General features: G+C 67.2%; 3 protein-coding genes across 5 annotated transcripts; 1 reads left to right on the forward strand and 2 right to left on the reverse strand.

The window, feature by feature from the left end:
- Positions 1 to 904: 904 nt before the first annotated feature.
- On the reverse strand, positions 905 to 11,329 carry PRPF31 (pre-mRNA processing factor 31). 3 transcript variants are annotated; one of them, XM_070062890.2, is made up of 14 exons: positions 11,198 to 11,329; positions 10,523 to 10,707; positions 10,385 to 10,445; positions 8,862 to 8,945; positions 8,281 to 8,378; positions 7,466 to 7,572; positions 7,145 to 7,314; positions 5,951 to 6,108; positions 3,714 to 3,803; positions 2,727 to 2,854; positions 2,568 to 2,640; positions 2,136 to 2,264; positions 1,957 to 2,055; positions 905 to 1,304 (listed from the first exon to the last, which is right to left on the reverse strand). In XM_070062890.2, exons 2-14 carry the CDS (start codon positions 10,697 to 10,699, stop codon positions 1,179 to 1,181), a joined length of 1,500 nt encoding a protein of 499 aa, XP_069918991.1. In that variant the 5' UTR covers positions 10,700 to 10,707; positions 11,198 to 11,329; the 3' UTR covers positions 905 to 1,178. The 3 variants fall into 3 exon arrangements, with proteins under 3 accessions (XP_069918991.1, XP_069918992.1, XP_069918993.1); XM_070062891.2 differs by having other exon boundaries at positions 10,966 to 11,204; XM_070062892.2 differs by having other exon boundaries at positions 11,051 to 11,200.
- Positions 11,319 to 15,067, forward strand: TFPT (TCF3 fusion partner). The gene is made up of 6 exons (NM_001361491.1): positions 11,319 to 11,676; positions 11,781 to 12,039; positions 13,255 to 13,325; positions 14,426 to 14,495; positions 14,576 to 14,794; positions 14,883 to 15,067. The coding sequence occupies exons 1-6, from the start codon at positions 11,654 to 11,656 to the stop codon at positions 15,000 to 15,002; spliced, it is 762 nt and encodes a 253-aa protein (NP_001348420.1). The 5' UTR covers positions 11,319 to 11,653; the 3' UTR covers positions 15,003 to 15,067.
- Positions 15,031 to 16,274, reverse strand: NDUFA3 (NADH:ubiquinone oxidoreductase subunit A3). Its single transcript, XM_070062923.2, has 4 exons — positions 16,244 to 16,274; positions 15,945 to 16,019; positions 15,255 to 15,332; positions 15,031 to 15,168 (listed from the first exon to the last, which is right to left on the reverse strand). The coding sequence occupies exons 1-4, from the start codon at positions 16,251 to 16,253 to the stop codon at positions 15,077 to 15,079; spliced, it is 255 nt and encodes an 84-aa protein (XP_069919024.1). The 5' UTR covers positions 16,254 to 16,274; the 3' UTR covers positions 15,031 to 15,076.
- Positions 16,275 to 17,629: the final 1,355 nt, after the last annotated feature.

Raw genomic sequence — 17,629 nt, forward strand, 5'->3', positions numbered from 1 at the left:
ACCTAACAGGAAGTGCAGCACAAACGTCACTTTGAACTTGTTGAGATGCAGTTTGAGCCCCACCTCAGACCCACTGAGTCAGGACCTGGGCTCAGCAGCCCTCCAGGTAATTCCGAGCGAGTGAAGCCTCTTAGCTTAGCACTGCAGGGAAGGCGGTGACTCAGCCCCTCCCAGACCCACACCCTGTCCACCCCCAGGGCTGGGGGCGACAGCCGGCCCACAGCCACCGGCTAGGGCGGTCCCTAGCAAGCTGGGCTGACTTGAAGGCTGGGGGATACAAGCGGGCAGTTACACAGCCTGGGGTCATTCAGCCACCCAGAGGCGCCTGCTAGGGGGCAGACTCTGACTTGAGAGAGGAGTCAGAGATTGGCAGCGGGGTCCACCGGGCCAAGGGAGGGACTTGGGTCCAGACGTGCCCGGCGAGAAGGGGCAGATCTCAGATGGGACCCAGAGAGAAAGCGGGGGGAGGGGGGGAGGGTTGTGAAGACACAGACGCCTCACTTCCCGCTGGTTCTTGTCTTCACCCACCCCAGGGTAACTAGAAGCCCAGGCCTTGCAGACAGGGTGGGTGCGGTTAGCCCTTCCTGGGAAACCAGGCTCAGCCACACTCTGGGCCTGCCCACGCTGCCCCCTCGGCCCAGGTGAGGTGCCGCTGAGGACCTGGGCTGTGGGAGGAGGGTGCTCCTGGGGGTGGACCCATGAGGGTCCTCGCTGGCTCGGCACCACCCAACCCCAGTCACGGGGCCCCGGCACCCGCGGGGTTGGCATGGACACAGTCCACGCTGGCCTGGGGTCCCAGAAGAAAGTGGCAGAGCCGGGCTTGCACTGGGGGCCCAAGTTCTCCCCCCCACCTTCTGCCACCAACTTTGGTGCCCCAGGTCTAACACACGAAGGCTCCACAGGCCACGCCTCATAATGTGTTTTAATTGTACTCTCCCCCCAGACCATCTGCAGCTAGAGTAAAAAAAGGCATGGGGCAAGCCCCTGTGTCTCGGAGCGGGGCGGCCATCCAGGCCCTGGGGGAGCCCGCCCAGGCCCCGCGCCTCTGAGCCGGGCGGCCATGCAGGCCCCCTCCCGGTCCTGCCTGGATTGGATGAGGGGCAGGCGGGGCAGGCTCCTGGCCCCGCCCCCGGCCCCTTCAGGAGGGAGGGCCTCTGTGTCCCTTCAGTGGCAGCCCCTCAGGTGGACATGATGCCGCTCTTGTCGCCCTTGACCTTGAGGAACTCGGCCATGCTGGAGAAGTACTTCTGGTTGGCCTCCGCCACCTTCTTCTCGGCTGCCTGTGGGTTCACGATCTCCAGGCCCTGCGGGTGAGGCAGAGGGGAGCGTGGGGGGTGGGGACGCCAGAGAGCCTCCCGAGGGTGTCCAGGCTTCAGCTGGGCCCAGTCCCTGGGAGTCTCCGGTCCCCTGGACAGAGGCGACATCCCGCCCGGGAACAGAGCCCCAGGGGGCTGCGGCCGAAGCCGCGCCCAGCGGTGGTTCTTCCCATGAGGGCCTCTGGGTCCTGCTCCCGCTGCCCGGGCACCTGTGTCCCACGGTCCCACCGACCCGCGCTGTCTCCTCTGCTCTTCACCTCCTCCCCAGAGCCCGACGCTCCTGGGACTTGGTGGGCGCCCAGTGGACACTCCCTGGCTGGGCAAGGGAGCGTGGGGACGTCACCCATCACCATGGGGCACGCTGCCGTGTGGTGACTGCACGGAGCCGCGGACAGGTGTGGCGGCTCGGACGGAACCCAAGTGGGAACCCAAGCCCACCTGGCAGCTTTCTCGTGACCGCCTGGAGCCCCAGGCCTCAGTCTGGGGCTGGTCTGTACACCCTCCTCACACCTACTGTGCCGGGACCACATGGCCAGGGAGAGGGGACCCCATCGTGCCGCTGCCTCGCGGGGAAAGGGAAGGAGCTTGGCTGCCCCCCACCCCCCCAGCAGGCCCTGGTGGGGGGCGGCCCGAGCCGTACCTGCAGGGGCGTGAAGGCCACACTGGAGGCTGTGCCTGAGGTGCGGTCACGGATGGTGGACTTCCCGCCGTACACCACGCTCTGCTTCTGCAGGGTCCGCTGTGGGTGGGAGGGCACGGGATGAAGGGGCAGCCCCGCCCCCGTCCCTCACCCCGCCCCCACCTGGGCCCCGCCCATACCTGCAGCGTCTTGGAGATCCTGGCTTTGGTAGCCTCGTTCACCTGCGTCTGCCGCACGCGCCCACTGCCCGACTTGCCCAGGTGGCCCAGGCTGAAGCCCAGGTCCTCCTGGTAGGCATCCTCCTCGATCTGGGGGGGGGGGTGCCCGCAGTCAGGTGGGGGCCCTCAGCACACAGCGCCCTCTCTCATGCTTGGGGGGAGAGGGTGCGAGGGCAGCACAGGTCTCAGCACTGGGGGCACTGAGCCCAGCCGCAGGACCAGAGGATGCTCAGAGCACAGGGGGCGGGTGTGGCTGAGCCTGGGAGGCCGGTAGGCCTGGGTCCTGGGAGCCTGGTGAGGGTGGGCAGCGGAAGGGGAGAGCCAGAGGGGCCCTGGGTGGGGGGGGCGGGGACGGGGCAGGACTGGGGGCCCTGGGTGAGGGGCGGGGCCCACCTCCCCGAAGCTCATGCGGTTGGCCTGCTTCCGGATCTCCGTGAGCCCCAGCCGCTCCTTCATCTTGCGGTACCTGGGAAGGCGGCGGGTCACGCGCGGGCAGAGAGCTCGGGCCTCTTCCTCTCGGAGGCCCCCGCCCGCGCCCCCCGGGTCTCTCACCTGCGGCCGCCTCGCTTCTTCCGCTGCCCATCGAGGGGCGCAGGCAGCGGCTTCACCTGCTTCACGGGGGGCGGCTCCTGCCACTTGTCGAACTTGCGCTCTATCTCGTCTTTCAGCTCGTAGCCCACCTGGGGGGGGACAGGGAGGCGGGGGCGGCTGCACCACGGGCCATCAGCCCGCAGCACCCGACGGCCTTGGCGGCTCTTGGGTGCCCTTTGAAGCTGCTGCTTGACCAAGCTCTCAGCCCCGGACAGTGGGTGGGCCGGTCGTCCAGCTCACACCCGCGATGCCTGCTGCTCTCCCGGCACCGCCCTCAGGTCCCGCAGGCCCCTGTTCAGCACCTCCAAGGTGCCAGGTCCTCCCGAGGGCACAGAAGGTGCCCCATCACCGCCTCACCCCCCGGGGGCTGGGGGGGCTCCAGCCTCAGGCCGCCTGCACTGACCGTCCCACCTGGAACTTCCCCCAGGGGCCCTGGGACTTGACGCTGACTGCACTCGGGTGCAGGGCAGAACTTCCTGGCCAGAGAAGCCCTCCCGCCGACCCCTCACACCCCAGATGCTGTTCTTCTTCTTGGCATTTGTGGGGCAAGTGTCACCTGGCTGCTGCCCCAGCCCCTACTGGAGTGGGAGCCCCAGAGGCGGGGCTTTGTGTGCGTGTGTGCAGGGGTGGCGGCTGGGCACCTGAACACTGCCGGGCTGGGAGCCGGCACACAGCAATGCCCAGGACGGCAGGTGCGGCTGCCGAGAGCACAGAGCCAGCAGGGCCCAGGTCCTGGCCCGGAACGGCTGACATCACAAGGCAAGAGGGGTGTGGCTGGGGTTGTGGGGTGGGGAGGGCGCCCTGGGGTCACGAGGTCCCTGACGGAGGGGGGGTCTGCAGGGGCTCCTGGCTGGCTCTGGAGACAGACAGGAGCTCCGAGCCAGGGAAGGGGTGTGTGTGCCCCGTCAGGGCAGTGCTCCTGGGCTGGGTCCCCAGAGCGAGCCTCACCTTCCCCTCCGTGCTCTCGTGGAAACTGTCCACGCGGGCTGCCAGCGTGCACTTGGCGGCCACCAGCCGGGCTGCTTTCCGCCGCAGATCCTAGAGCAACGGCAGGGGGACGCGGAGTCTGTGAGCCGGACAGATGGACAGAGACAGGGCTGCTCCTCCCCGAGGGGGCTTCACTCACACACACACACACACACACACACACACACACGAGGACCTCTCTCTCTCTCTCTAACACACACACACACACACACACACACACGGCCCCTGCTCCCAACAGCCCCCTCCCATCGTGGGAAGGAGGCCAGGGCCGGAGGAGCCGTGTGCTGGGGTCGCTGTGGCTGAGGGCGGAGCCCAGAGGAGGATGCGGAGGTTCCCGGGGGAGCACCTGCAGCCTGTTCTCAACCCTGCTGTGCAGGTTCGCCCTGCACACGGACCCTCATCAGATGCTCGAGCACCAGGCTGCTGCAGTCAGCGCCCCCACTTGGCAGACGTGGAACCTGCAGCCGCACTGTGGCGTAGTGGGCTAAGGCTCTGGCTGCCGGTGGCGCCGGCATCCCGTATGGGTCTGGTTCGTGTCCCAGCTGCTCCGCTTCCGATCCAGCTCTCTGCTATGGCCTAGGAAAGCGGTGGAAGATGGCCCAAGTCCTTGGGCCTCTGCACCCACGTGGGAGACCCGGAAGAAGCTCCTGGCTCCCAGCTCTGGATCGGCACAGCTCTGGCCGTGGCAGCCATTTGGGGAGTGAACCAGTGGCTGAGAGATCTCTCTGACTGTAACTCTGCCTCTCAAGTAAATAAATAAAACCTTCTAAAAAACATGTGGACACTGAGGTTCCCGGCCACCAAGCGGGCCATGCTGTGGTGTCTTCGGCTTGTGCAGGAACTGAGCTGGAACAGCACGGGCGGGAGGGGCCCTCAGCCACAGGGCAGCAGCGTGGCCTGCGGAGGGCCTGGCTCTGGGCAGCAGTGCGCAGGTGGTGGGGGGCAGCGCCCGGGCTCCAGGGCCTGGGATTCTGGGCGGCCTGCTGGCACCCTGGGATCCGTTCCCGTCTGCTGCCTGCGGACTGGAGGACAGTGATGGGCGGGGCGAGGCACGCGGCAAGGAAACGCCGTCCACACGAGGGACGGGAGCCAGCACCGGGGACAGCCAGGCCATCTGTCCCGCAGCGGCTCTGGCTCCCATCAGTCCTCGCGCCCCAGGATGAGCCCGAGGGAGCCAGGGGCCCAGGACACTGAAGGCAGTGAAGGTGGGAATCCGGGAGACTCAGACCCTGGACAAGGTGCTGAGGCTCTGTGCCTCAGTTTCCCCATCTCTACAACGGGCGGTGAAAGCAGAGATGCCACGTGCAGGAAAACACCACCAGCCACGAGGGCTGTGGGCAGGCAGTGAGCCCCGAGCGTCTCCCTCCCCCCTGTCCCCAGGAAAACACCACCAGCCACGAGGGCTGTGGGCAGGCAGTGAGCCCCGAGCGTCTCCCCTCCCCCCTGCCCCCAGCGTTTTCACCATCACGTCCTTGTGGTGGCCGTCATCCAGCAGTGAAATACCCGTGCAGGGCCCACGGGGGACACCCGCCTCTGAACCATTGCACTTCCCCTGCGAGCCCAGAGGTGGCGCAGACGCCTGAGCGAGACCATCGGGACAGACGTATGGACTCGCCCGCGGCCACCGCTGCCACGGAGGAAGGAAGTGAACCTGCTGGGGGCGTGGATCTGCCCTCACCACTGCTCCCCAGACGCGTCTCTGCTGCCGTGCAGCAAAGACCACGCGGCTGAGGGAAGGGGCTGGGTCTGCATGGGGCCAAGATCAGCCCGTGTGAGACGACGCTGATTCCTGGGGAGCCCTGGGGGAGACTGACGCTGTGGGGGGAGGGGGGCAGGGGCTCTCCCTGTGCTGCAAGGTGGGCAGCACAGCCGAAGCCCGAGGCCAGCAACTGCCCCATGCACCCCTCCCCGGCGCCTGTGAAACTGGACCCTGGCCTGCATGATCCACAGCTCCCAGCGGGCCCTGCAAGGCCTCCGGGCGCATCGGCAGACCAGGGCACTTGCAAGCCGGGCCTTGCCCTGCAGGCCTGAGTCCTGGCCACAACCCTGGGCACACACTGCCCTGTGTCCCAGGAGAGCTCCCGCCTCGTATGAGCGCGTGGCCCCGCAGGACCACAGCCCAGTGCTGCGTGCTCCAGCCCCCGGCTCTGACGCCGCAGGCCACCGTCTCTCCGGGCCCCGACCACAGCCGTGCTCACCGGGGGCAGGGACTGCACGATGTCGCTGTGGTAGATGTAGCCGGTGTGGGGCAGCACCGAGGTCGACGAGAAGCCGGACAGCGTCTTGCGCTGGGCACCGAGCAGCATGATGTTGCAGGCGGGCATCTTGGACAGGTTGGTCAGGCCGCCGGCCACGCCTGCGGGGGGGGGGGGGAGGCTGGTCAGGCCCAGCCCCGGGAGGGAGGGGAGGGGTCAGGCCGCCGGCCACGCCTGCAGCGGGTCGGGTGGGGGAGAGGCTGGTCAGGCCCAGCCCGGGGAGGGAGGGGAGGGGTCAGGCCACAGGCCACGCCTGCGGGGGGTGGTGGGGGGAGAGGCTGGTCAGGCCCAGCCCGGGGAGGAAGGGGAGGCTGGTCAGGCCGCCGGCCACGCCTGCAGCGGGTTGGGGGGGGAGGCTGGTCAGGCCCAGCCCGGGGAGGAAGGGGAGGCTGGTCAGGCCGCCGGCCACGCCTGCAGCGGGTTGGGGGGGGAGGCTGGTCAGGCCCAGCCCCGGGAGGGAGGGGAGGCTGGTCAGGCCGCCGGCCACGCCTGCAGCGCGTGGGGTGGGGGGGAGGCTGGTCAGGCCCAGCCCCGGGAGGGAGGGGAGGCTGGTCAGGCCGCCAGCCACGCCTGCAGCGCGTGGGGTGGGGGGGAGGCTGGTCAGGCCCAGCCCCGGGAGGGAGGGGAGGCTGGTCAGGCCGCCAGCCACGCCTGCAGCCCGGGCCGGGGAGAGGTCAGCACCTCTGGGGTCCCACCCTGGACAGTGCGCCTGCACGTGAGGGCCGACCTGTCTCACCCGAGGGGATGAGGAGGGGATCCAAGGTGGCTCAGGGAGAGGCCTCAGGAGAAACCAGCCCCGAGCTGGGACAGCGACCCTCTCTCCTGGAGCCAGTGTGTCTGTGGGCCTCTGCTGTGGCAGCTACGGTGACGGAACACAGCTGCTTCCCCAACACCCCTTGCTCGAGGGGGAGGAGCCCCGGGGGCACCTGCCAGTGAACTCGAGCGCACGGCCAGCACCGGCATCCCCGCCTTGCGAGAGAACTGACCACAGCGCCGGTTCCTACTTGCAGGCTGCCCGTGCTCCAGGGCAGGGCCACGCGGCCTCCTGGCTCTGCTGGACTCCAGGATCTCCCTCCCCACCCCGCACTTCTGTGCCAGGAGACACGGGGCCCGAGCCCCCACTTCCCAGAGCCTCACCCATGATCTTGGCGGCCGTGGACGCTCCGATGATGATGGACAGGTTAGGGGCGATGAAGGACATCCGGGACTCCACGTACTCGTAGATGCGGTGCTTGGAGGCGTTCAGCTCCAGCGCCATGTCACAGGCCTCCTCCAGCCGCTCCAGCTCCTCCTCCGACAGCTGCTGCCTGCGGGGGGACCCGGCCCTCCTGGGACTGCCGTCCGACTGGCGCGCGCCCAGTCTCCTCAGCTCTCCGCCAGCGCCTCCCCGCCCACACCGGCTGGGGCCCGTGTCGTCCTTTCTGGTACCCCGACGCCTCCCTTCCACAGCGCACGCACCCCTGGGTGGTGGAGGCGGTGACGCTGACGACCATGATGGTGGCGTTGGTCAGGATCTGCTGCAGGTTCTCGTTGTTCTTGCACTTGTCCAGGCTGTTGCCCAGCTCCTGGGGGCGGGGAGGGGATGCGGGGGCGGGGGTTCAGCAAGGCTCCCTGCGGCAGCACCCGCGCGGCTCCTCGTGGGGACCCTGGGCGAGCCGGGGCTCCTGTGGGTCAGCACTGCAGCGGCTCTGCATCAGCTGACCCCGAAGCGGGACACGACCTGCTGCCCCGGCCACCCTCTGGACCTGCCCGTCTCCATCCTCCCCGACTCTCCCCTCTGACCCCAAGTTTAAAGGCCTGCCAGACCCTCCCCAGTTTCTCCCGGTCATCCCCACTCAGGGGCTCTGTGCGTATCCACCACCTCCCTGATCCTCTGCACGGGTGCTCCTTCAGACCCCAGAGCGCGACTCCAGTGCCGCCCGCCCCGTGCACAGCGGGGAAGCACAGGCGAGGCCTCAGGAGGGTCCTGCCCCGGCTCCGCGATGGAGCCGCCGTCTCTGTCCACCCCTCCCGTCGGCAGCCCTCACGCCTCTCCTGTTCCTTAGCGCTCACTTAGTTACCCGAGAGGCAGAGCGAGAACCAAACCCCTATCTGCAGGTTCACTGCCTGAGGGCCTGCTGGGCCAGCCAAGGCGCCCGGATCTCCCCCGTGAGCGGCGGGGGCCCAAGCACTGAGTCGCCGCCCCCCCTCCCAGAGGGCAGCAGGAAGCTGGATGGGCAGCGGGCACTTGGGGACAGGACGCGGGTGGGGGGACCCCGTCTCTCTCCGCTCACCTTGACCGTGCGGATGTAGTCCAGCGCGTTGGGGACCAGCGACTCCAGCTCGGGGAACCTCTTCGAGTACTTATCCCGGATGAACTTGTGGATGATGTCTGCGGGGGGCGGCAGCGCAGGCGGCTGAGGAGGGCGGAGGCAGAGTCCCCTGGTTCTCCCCAGGCCCCGCCTCCCCCTTCCTCTGCACTGCCCTCAGATGCCGGCGTCTCGGCAGAGCCTGTCCCGGCTGCCGGCTGAGCGAGGACGGCAGCTCATGCCCCTCCTTGCCTCCTGGCCTTGCTGGTGGGACGTGAAGGCGCTGGCCGGAAGTGGGGCGGTCGCCTTGTCCCACGAGCCAGCGGCAGATCCACATGACAGCAAGAGCCCGGGCACCACGGCGTGGGGCCACCACACCAGGCATGGACTGTGGCTCCCTGAGAGGAAAAGCTCCTCTCCCTACGTGAGCCACGCCGCTTCAGCGCTGTCCCCCCGCCCCCCGCCGTGCCCGCTCTCATGCACGGGGCCCGGGCAGGGTGTGGGAGAGGCCAGCAGGGCAGGGTGGCCCGGGGTCCCAGGCAGGGCCAGCTCGGCCTGGCACTCACTCAGCTCGTTCTCGATCTCCACGGTCAGGTTGTTGGCGTCCACGATGACACGGTACTCAGGGGCCGCCTCCACCGGTCCCATCACTGAGGAGGAGGAGCCGGGGTGCGGGGCTCAGTCCGAAGGCACCTTCCCCAGGGGCCCACGGCTGGGGAGGCGGGGACCGGGGGAGGGGCTGACGAGGGTACGGCCTGAAGCTGAGCCCAGACGCTGGCTGGCGGGGGCTGAGGGGGGTTGGTGAGGGGTCTCCCCACACCCCGGCGGTGCTGGTGCTGCCTGTCAGACACCAGGCTGTGAGACGCGGTGCATCCACATCCCCCCCTGCTGGGCATGGCCGGGCCTGACCTGGGGAAGTGTCCCTCCCTATGGCTTGGGAGAAGTGCCCGGCTGGCCCCCAAGCCCCGGGCTCCTTCTCTGCTCAGCGCAGGTACTCAGGCTCCGGAGTCTGGTTCAGGACCCCCGAGGCAGGACCGAACAGTCCCACCCTGAGCCCCTCCGACAACTGCCTGGGACCCGCCTGTCTCCTGCACCAGACCCTGAGCATCTCAAGAGCAGGGACCCGGGAAACACTAGGTGAAGGGGGAACCAGTTTCTCGGAGCCTCTGCTCTCGGCCCACTCCCCTCCCCCATGCCCAGCAACCTCCCCCCGCCCCGCTTCCTGGTGCCAGTGACCGCCACCAAGAGCCCTGGGTGACAAAGAGCAAGGGGCAGAAACAGGACAGCCCTCCCAGGAGCTGACCTGCACATTCAACATCTGACCCGGTGGGCCCCGATGTCAGAAGCGGGAAAAGGCTTTAGATAATAATTTAACAGTAAGTTATTTACTTTTATTGCTAACTCGTATCTACCAAAGCGTACAGTAGTAATGCTTCCTTCTTAGATAAAGGTAAAGGACAGGCTGGCGTTGTGGCAGTGGGTTAAAGCGCCACCTCCAACACCAGCATCCCATACGAACACAGGTTCGAGTCCCGGCTGCTCCACTTCTGACCCAGCTCCTTGCTAATGCGCCCGGGAAATCAGTGGAAGCTGGCCCCTGCCATGCCTGTGGGAGACCCAAACGGAGTCCCTGGCTCCCAGCCCTGGCCGCTGTAGTCATCTCCGGAGTGAGGCACCATGTAGAACATCTCTCTCTCTCTCTCTCTAATTCTGCTTTTCTAGTAATAATAATAATAAAAAAAAGCCACAAGGATAAAAAATAGAAAGCATAGAAACAGAAAGTCAAGATTTCTAAGAAACTTAAAGGGACAAGTCCCCTGATGTCAGGTCCTACGGCTGGCGTCTCACGGCCGTGGCAAAGGCCGTGTGCGCGCCCCACGCGAGCTTGGACGCCCTGAGGTGTGCCCAGCGGCAAGCAGCAGGCGCTCAGCACAGGGCGAGGAGGTCAGAAACACCAGCCCTGGGATGCAGGGGGGCTTTCAGGAAGAAAGGGGGGCTAGGCCGGGCTGAAGGCAGAGCCAGCTGTCGGCGGGTCGGCGGGACGCAGGGGCCAGGGCCGCGCCGGGCGGGGAGGGGTGGGGGGCAGCACCTTCCGCCGCCTTCGCCTGCTTGCTGATGTACTCCTCGATCTTCATCATGATCTCCGCGAACTGCGGGAAGCCGGGGACAGTCAGAACCAGAGCCCCAACCCCCGCTCCCGGGGGCGCCCGCATCTCCCTCCTCTCACCATCTTGCTGTCCCATAGCTTGGCGATGCTCTTGACCGAGTCCCCCGAGAGATCCAGCTGCGCCTCCTCCTGCACATCCTCGATGGCCGGCTCCTCCTCCTCCTCCCCGTAGCTTCCTCCCTCTTCCTCTTCTGCCGCCTCTTCGAGGTCGGCCAGGAGCTCGTCCGCCAGAGACATCCCGCGACCTGCGGGGGAGGCGTTTCCCCTCGGACTGTGTCCCCCCTGGGCCCCCGCTCCTGGGAGGGGCCACGCCCCCAGCGCCCAGCCCAGCCCCGGCCCAGCCCCTTCTTCACCGAGCCCACCGCCGCAGGCTGCCCAGGACAGGCACTCCCGCCTGCTTCGCTGGCCGGGCTAGCCCCAGCCGGGACCCATGAAAGCCCCCCACCCAACTCCGGGCGAGCCTGACAACCCTGTCCTCGCCTCCAGGTCTCCGCGAGCCCTACCTTCCCACCGCCGGGACCCCCGCAGCCCACCCCCACGGGAGTAGGCCCGGACGCCTCACATGCAGGGGACCCCGTAAGGGACCACCTGGTTAAGCCTGCCTCCCCGCCGTCAACCCAAGCTCTAACGTCCGAGCTGTCCCCAGGGCCGGACCCCGGGCGGGGAGCGCCGTAGGACCTCCGCCTCTCCCCTCTCCCACTCCGCCCCCCGCCCCGTCCTGCGCACCCCACTCACCACGACCGTTTGCAGCAAGTGAGCAGCTTCCCCGAGCGGCCGGCGCGCACTGATGACGTCCCACGCCCGCGTCGCCGGCGCTGCGCTCTGATTGGCCCTCGGCCGCGCGTTCGGAACAACAACTTTATTAGCACCCGCGCGGAGGAGGAGACGGGGTGAGTCCCGGAGAGGAGAGCTGGAGCCTGCTGAGCGGAGGATCGCCGTGGCTGCACGACAGTGTCGACAGGAGAATACAGGCGGTGGCACGCAGACGAGAAACCCGGGACTCGGGAGGGTGGAGGTGGGGATGGCGGGGCGCGGGAGGTGAGGGCACGAGGCCGAAAACAGGAGCCCGCACCCCCCAGCCCCACTCCCAGAGGGCCCGGGTGGCAGCCCCGGCGCGCCGCGAAGCCTGGGCCCGAGGCTGGAGACCCGGCCGCAAGTCGGACGGCCCGGGGCGCCCGGAGCGGGACAGCGATGGAGCTGGAGCAGAGAGAGGGGTGAGCGGCGGGTCTGCACCGCGCGCGGGCGGCTGCGGGAGGCGGGGGCTGGGGCCCGGGCGCGCGGCGTCCCTGAGCGTCCGCGACCGCCCGCGACCCTGCAGGACCATGGCGGCCGTGGGCTTTGAGGAGTTCTCGGCTCCGCCGGGCTCGGAGTTGGCGCTGCCTCCGCTCTTCGGCGGCCACATTCTGGAGAGCGAGCTCGAGACGGAAGTGGAGTTCGTGTCCGGCGGCCTGGGCGGCTCGGGGCTCCGGGAGCGGGAGGAGGAAGAGGAGGCCGCCCGGGGCCGGCGGCGGCGCCAGCGGGAGCTGAACCGCAGGAAGTACCAGGCGCTGGGGCGGCGTTGCCGGGAGATAGAGCAGGTGGGTGGGTGCGTCCCCTGCGTGGGCGTGTCGACCTAGCTTCGCCCACGCACTCTGCCCCGGGAGCTCCGACACCCCCAGGTGGAAGCGCGGGCCCCTGCCTCCCCTACCCGAGCCCGGGCCTCGCCCCCCACCCCCAGCCCTGCTGCAGCTTCCCTGGCCCGGAGGAGGATGGAGCGGGAGCCAGGCTCGGCGCCGCGGGACAAGGTCTCTGGGTTCCTCCCCGTCTTGCCCGTCAGGGGGCGCCGCGGGAGCGGTCCTGTTCTGTGGCCTCTTAGCAGGGGCTCCGGGGGCCTCCCCCGGTTCCTGGCCCTCTCCTGCTCTGGGAAGCCGCGCCTGGATCTCGGCCTCTGGACTTTCCGGTGTTCACGAAGCACACAGCGCTGGAGTAGGCCTTACACAGGGGCCTCCTTTGTACTTGGTCTGCTCTGTAGGGGCCCGGTGCTGGGGTTGGGCCTCCAACACGCCTTTTCAAGGGGAGGGGGAAGGAACACAGTTCAGCCCTTCAAGTGGTGTTGGGGTTCGGGGAGAGGCGGGAGGCATCTGCTTAGCAAATGGGTGCTGGACCCAGGGGGACTCTGTGAGCCTCTGCCCTTAGCCCACCCTCCCTAGGGATGAATCCTCATTGTCCCCGTTTGGAAATGCAAAAACGTGAGGCTGAGGCTAAGCAACCAAGCTCACACAGCTGATAAATGGCAGAGCCAGGATTTGAACCCAGGTCTTTCTGGCGCAGGCGCGGCACAGGCTTCGGCCACTGCACTGGGCTCCCTGTTTGCTTGGTCCCGTCCCTCTCCCTCTGCATCTGGCTGGGCACACAAGCCCTGGCTGACCGCCCTCTGTAGAGTTCATTCCCTAGTTCTCGTCCATGCACCCTCCGTTCCCTGCCAGTTTGTGGAAGGCACAGGGGGTGGGGCATGGGCACGGTGTGTGTCTGCAGCTCCTGTTGTGGCCGGGGTGACAAGTAACCAGCACAGCAAGTCCACAGCCTGGGCACAGGGGAGTGCCAGGGGGCCCGAGTGGGGAGTGAGCCATGCAGGTACCCGGGGAGCAGCGGCCCAGGCAGAGGGAAGCGTGTGGAAAGTGTGTGCTGCAGCAGGCAGGGGAGGAGCGGGAGGTGAAGAGGGGCCTTAGCACAGGGCGTCTCAGCCCCTGGTGCAGTGGCACGCGGGAGGGTGTGTGTGCGTGTGTGGACAGCTGTGCCCCCCCTCCCCGTAGGTGAACGAGCGGGTCCTGAACAGGCTCCACCAGGTGCAGAGGATCACCCGGCGGCTCCAGCAAGAGCGCAGGTAGCCCCCACACCTCAGGGACCCAGGATCAGGGGGGGGGGGGCGACTAAGCAGGCAGCAGTCTCCTGTCCCTGGAGGGCGGCACCTGTCACCAGGCTGCTGTGAGGGTCCCATGGCCGGCCCTGCCACTCTGTCCCTGTCACAGTGGAGGAGCAACAAGCCTGGTGCCCGGTAGTGGGCGCCCCTGACCCAGGGCACGTGCCCCTCTGAGGAGCTCTGCCTCGGCGTGCTGGCCTCCTGGCCCAGCTCTTGGTCCCCCCTGGCCACCCGGAGCTGCCCAGCGCGGTCGCCGCTGGCCACAGCGGCAGTGCTTAGATTTAATGAACTAGAATTGAGACTTCAGACCCATCACAACGAAACGGGAAGTCCGGTTCTTCAGTGGGTCAAGGCTCAGCCACAGGGTTCTCAACGCAGTCCTCCGGCTGGTGAGGGGCAGGCTCGGGCACACGGCCCGTGCCCCTCTGAAGTTCTCACGGGACCCTGAATGTTCCCCACAGCTCTGTGAACTCTGACTCCCCGTCGACTGCCCCTGCTCTCGCCACGTGCACCCGTGTCAGTGAGCTGCAGCCTACCTTGTCTTCCCCCTAGGAAGCCCGCAGCCTGGGCGACTCTGCCCCCTTCCCTGTTTGCACCTTCACAGGGAAATGGGGCTCCCCAGGTGTGGCCCTGGTGACCAGGGACCTTGTGGCCAGTGCAGGTTTCCCCCAGGCCCAGGATCAGAATTGTGGTCCTTCCACAGCTGGTCTCTGCTCAGGCCTGCAAGGCCCTCCCTCCGCACCCCCCCTCCCCACTTGCTTTCCCTCTGCAGGGCTAGACCCAGAGCCCCGCCCCATATGGACGGGCTGCCCTGTTCCTGACACCCGCAGCACCTGGTACACAGCAGGCGCTCAGTCATGGAAACAGTCCCCTGGTGCAAGCTCAGCCCAGGCACCTGAGCCGGCGCGGGAGAGGGCAATGGCGAGAGGGCCGTGTCACCCCCACCTCCCGGCGTCCACGCGTGAGGACAATAGGGCTCCAGCCGCCCAGGGGAACAGCTCTGCGTCGGCCGGCCCGTCCCCATCGCCGGCCGGGACCGACCGGCAGCTTCTCCCCCTGCGCAGGTTCCTCATGAGAGTGCTGGACTCCTACGGCGATGACTACCGCGCCGGCCAGTTCACCATCGTGCTGGAGGTGAGCGCGGGGTCTCCAGGCTGGTTGTGGACCCAGGGCCCGGGACCCGATCCTCACCTGCCTTTCCTTCGGGCCCCCAGGACGAGGGCAGCCAGGGCACAGACGCCCCCACCCCCGGCAACGCGGAGAACCAGCCTCCGGAGAAGGAGGGGCTGTCCCCAGCCAGGAGGACACCGGCCCCTGTGGAGCCCAGCAGCCCGGCTCCGGGCGAGGGACCCAGTGGGCGCAAGAGGCGGCGAGCGCCGCGGGAGGGGCGCCGCGCAGGAGCTGCGCTGACCCCCGAGCCGACCCCAGTGCAGGTGCGAGAGGGCTGGGCAGGGTTCTCCAGGCGTGGGCAGCCCGGGAGGGGGCCCGCAGCTCGCTCACGCCTCCCGCCTTCTCTCCCAGATTAAGGTCGAGGAAGACTTCGGCTTCGAAGCTGACGAGGCCCTGGATTCCAGCTGGGTGTCTCGGGGGCCTGACAAACTGCTGCCCTACCCGACCCTGGCCAGCCCGCCCTTCGACTGACCCCTCCCCCAATAAACCGGGCCTCGCCTGGTGCGCGCACGTTTATTGGGGCCTCTGCCCATCCATGCAGGGGCTCACAGCTTCTTCAGCCACTCCAGGCTGGGGCCCTGGGGGTCCTGGGGGTGGCTGGGCACGTCCGGCATGTTCCCGTCATCCCGGAGGGGCACTGTGGGACAGGAGCGGGGAAGAGGGCGGGGGTCAGCATCAGCGCCGCGCAGGGAGCCCGCGCCGTGTCCGCCACGCCCCACTCACCTGGGTAGTTGTAGGGCGTGACCTGATTGATCATGGCGGAGTACTTGGTGTAGGGGCTGAGCGAGGGCAGAACTATAGCTGTGGAGGGAGACGGGGTGAAGCCAGGTTGGGGGGAGGGGCACCGGGAGGGGAGCGCTCAGGACCCTGGGTTCCAACTATGGAGGTGTGGAGACAGGTGGCCTAGAGGGGAGTGGGGGTCACCCAGCGTCTTGAGGGGATCCGGACAATGTTCCAGAAGAATCATGACTTACAAACTACGGGGCAAGTTACGGGCCGGGGTAGGGTGGACAGGGCCGTGCTGTCCACCAGCTAAGAGCCACAAGTGTCACATTTTCTAGAAGGTGCACCGTGAACGTGAGAAATCTAAAACACGGCCAACATAAAGCACCTGCCGCTAGCGGTCCCACTCGCGGTCACGCCAGCCTGAGGCCCGGGGGGCCTTCCACGACGCCACGCACTGCGCGGCCGCCCCAGCCCGGGGCCCTGCGGGATCGGCCCCGCGCGCCGACGCGTCTCACTTCCGGAGCACAGGTTCTCCGGGGGGGGCGCGTGAGACTCGCCGGGGGTCCTCCCCGAGCCGCGGGGGCGCGCGGGCGGGCGCCGTCTCGCTGCACCCGGGACGAGCGCGGCGAGCGGCCAGGACAGCGGGAATGGGAACCCGGGGTACCACGGCCCCCCGCACTCACGCACCGAGGCCGGCGATGGTGAAAGACACGACCAGCACCGGCTCCTTGGCCCAGGCGTTCCTGAGAAAGGTGGCGAGCCCTGGAGGAGCGGACGAGGAGGGTCACCCCTGCAGGGGCTGCCCCGAGTGACCTCGAGCCCTGCGCATCGCGCCCGCCCTGGAGGAGCCCCCTCGCCACTCCCGCATCCCCGTCTCGCATGGTTGCCATCGCCCCCACGGGTGCTCCGCCGCGTCTGAGCCCCGGGACTGCCCGGAGCAGCCTGGAGCTGCCCGAGCCCCGCATGCCCCGAGAACCCGCACTTACTCCCAGCCATCTTGGTCTCGGCGGCTGCGGCGGAGACGCGGGGCACGCTGGGAGTTGTGGTCCTCGCACAGGAGGCTCCGCTGAGTCCGCGCGTGCGCCCTGCTGCAGGAGTGCGGAGGAGGTGGTGAGGGCGCGGGGCACTCTGGGAATTGTGGTCCCTGCGCGCGAGGCCCCGCTGTCTGAGTCTGCGCGTGCGCCCTGGCGCAAACCCGAACTATAAGGCGGCGGCGGCAAAAGGGGTCTTCTACCCTGCAGATTGGAGAGCGTGCACTTACCTGCGGGGGCTCTCCTCTCTCTCAGCCTGGAGGTCCCTGTGGAGGAGTACCCTCCAGGCCTCCTGCTGCCACCCATCCAAGGCGTGGTCCTCATTTTGTAGTTTGTCCACGAAAGCCCATTTTGCAGATGGAGAAACTGAGGCCCGGAGGAGAAGGCGTTTGACCGGCCTATCATCAACATCAGCTCGTCCCGGAAACCTTACCCTTAGTCCCCAGTCGGGGTGAGGTCTTCCACGGGCTCTCACGCCGCTGCTGGGACAGCTCAGATCGCTTTGAGAACCATCCCTGATCTGGGCAGGGTTTGCCCATCAGTCAGGCTGGGAGCGGCTCCAGGGCAGGAACCAGATCTGAGTCCTCTCTGCTCCTGAGCACGAGGACCCTTCAAAAAGTGCATGGGGAGAGGGAATTAAAAGATGAATTTATCTGGTGCAAAAGATTTTGAAATACATGCATAGTTTTTTCATGATATTCATTTTCCATGAACTTGTGGAAGACTCCCGCTTATGCATGGATTTTTTAAAAATTAAATTTATGTATTTATTTGAAAGGTGGAGTTAGAGAGAGGGAGAAACAGAGAGAGAGCTTCCGTTCGCTGGTTCACTCCCCAAATGGCTGCAATGGCCAGGGCTGGGTCAGGCAAAGCCAGGAGCCAAGTGCTCCATCCGGGTCTCCCACGTGGGTGCAGGGGCCCAGGCACTTGGACCATCTTCCACTGCTTTCCCAGGCCATAGCAGGGAGCTGGATCAGAAGTGGAGCAGCCGGGACTCAAACCAGCGTCCATATGGGATGCTGGTGCTTCAGACGGTGGCTTTACCAGCTATGCCATAGTGCTGGCCCCATGGCTGTTCCACTTCTGATCCAGCTCCCTGCTACTGCTCCTGGGAAAGCAGCAGAGGATGGCCCAAGGGCTTGGGCCCCTGCACCTTTGTGAGATTCCCAGTTGCTCCTGGCTCCTGGCTTCAGCCTGGCCCAGCCCTGGCCATTGCAGCCATTTGGGGAGTGAACGGCAGACGAAAGATCTGTCCTTCCTTGTCTCTGTAACTCTTTCAAATAAACATTGAAAAAAAAAAAAAAAGAACACAAACAGGGTCTGACTGTTCCCTCTCCTGAC

The sequence above is a fragment of the Oryctolagus cuniculus genome, chromosome 18 (assembly GCF_051225735.1).
Source record: "Oryctolagus cuniculus isolate XC-2025 breed Fujian yellow rabbit chromosome 18, ASM5122573v1, whole genome shotgun sequence".
NCBI classification, from domain to species: Eukaryota; Metazoa; Chordata; class Mammalia; order Lagomorpha; family Leporidae; genus Oryctolagus; species Oryctolagus cuniculus.